Raw genomic sequence first — 1,082 nt, 5'->3', positions numbered from 1 at the left:
TCCAATAGAAAGGCTGCAGTAGTGAGTACAGTGGGTTCTTTCTTGATTATATGTTTTTGGAGATAAGTCTCTTGATTAAACTTAAAATATAAACCATAATTATTAATTTAACCTGGGGCAGTGTTTTGTAGAGGAATAAGACAGTGTTATTTTCTGGGTCTGTAGATTGTAAAGGAGCAAAAATGGCCTTTGCAGTGAGATGTGCTTCTCGTCAGATGTGGGAGTTTAAGGATTACTGCGGATTATATCTGCCATAAATGCTGTTGGATGCAAATCTTATCAGATCGAATGGATCGGTTGGAGAGACTGATAGAAGCACTGAGGAATTTGCAACAGCAACAGTATGTGATGGATGGCAGTTATAGAAAGGGGGTAAAGTCTCAGATACAGTCACATAGATGGGTTAATTCCAGGAAGGGTAAGAGAGGTAGGCACCTAGGGCAGAGGTCTTTTGTGGATATACCCATTTCAAACAGGTATGATGTTTTGGAAAATGTAGGGGGCGATGGATTCTCAGGGGAACGTAGCACGAACAGCCAAGTTTCTGGTATTGAGACTGTAATGCAACAAGGGGTACGTCGGCTTCCAACAGATCAATTGTGTTAGGGGATTTTGTAGTCAGAGATACAGACAGATGTTTCTGTGGCCAGCAGAGAAAAAGCAGAATGGTGTATTTCCATGCTGTACATCTCTATGACTCCATATGCACTCCTCCGCTATACTCATGTACACTGCTTCCAGTATCTGACAGCAGGTCACGTGGGACGATACAGGATCAGTTATTTTCTCATTGATTGCTCTTTATTTGAACACACACTCATTGCACACCCACTCACACGTATACACTGTGTTCACACACACACACACAGACAGACAGACATATACACAGTGTGCAGCCTCTCCTCAAACAAGGTCTGCATGGTGCCAGGTCTAGACGTTGTTTGTCATGATACCCGCATGCTGCTCATCGGTGCTGGCCAATGCCGCTCAGGTTCTTTAACTGCAAACAGAAAAAGGAGTTATCGTCAGCAGTGGCAGTGTGTGGGTCCAAAGAGGAGGAGGTGGGGAAAGGAGCCTGGCCC

The 1,082-nt window shown here is 44.2% G+C and overlaps 1 protein-coding gene across 1 annotated transcript in view; it reads right to left on the bottom strand.

Annotated features, from left to right (window-relative positions):
* Positions 1-778: 778 nt before the first annotated feature.
* Positions 779-1,082, bottom strand: part of coq9 (coenzyme Q9 homolog (S. cerevisiae)) — a 58,230-nt gene continuing 57,926 nt past the window's right edge. Inside the window, exon 7 of the mRNA XM_043707406.1 lies at positions 779-1,000. Within this exon, the coding sequence (XP_043563341.1) occupies positions 965-1,000 (36 nt within the window). The 3' untranslated portion in view covers positions 779-964. The remainder of the gene's footprint in view (positions 1,001-1,082) is intronic.

Source organism: Chiloscyllium plagiosum, chromosome 17 (genome assembly GCF_004010195.1).
Source record: "Chiloscyllium plagiosum isolate BGI_BamShark_2017 chromosome 17, ASM401019v2, whole genome shotgun sequence".
Classification (NCBI taxonomy): Eukaryota; Metazoa; Chordata; class Chondrichthyes; order Orectolobiformes; family Hemiscylliidae; genus Chiloscyllium; species Chiloscyllium plagiosum.
The sequence above is the reverse complement of the archived record's forward strand: the minus strand, read 5'-3'. Positions and strand labels throughout refer to the sequence as shown.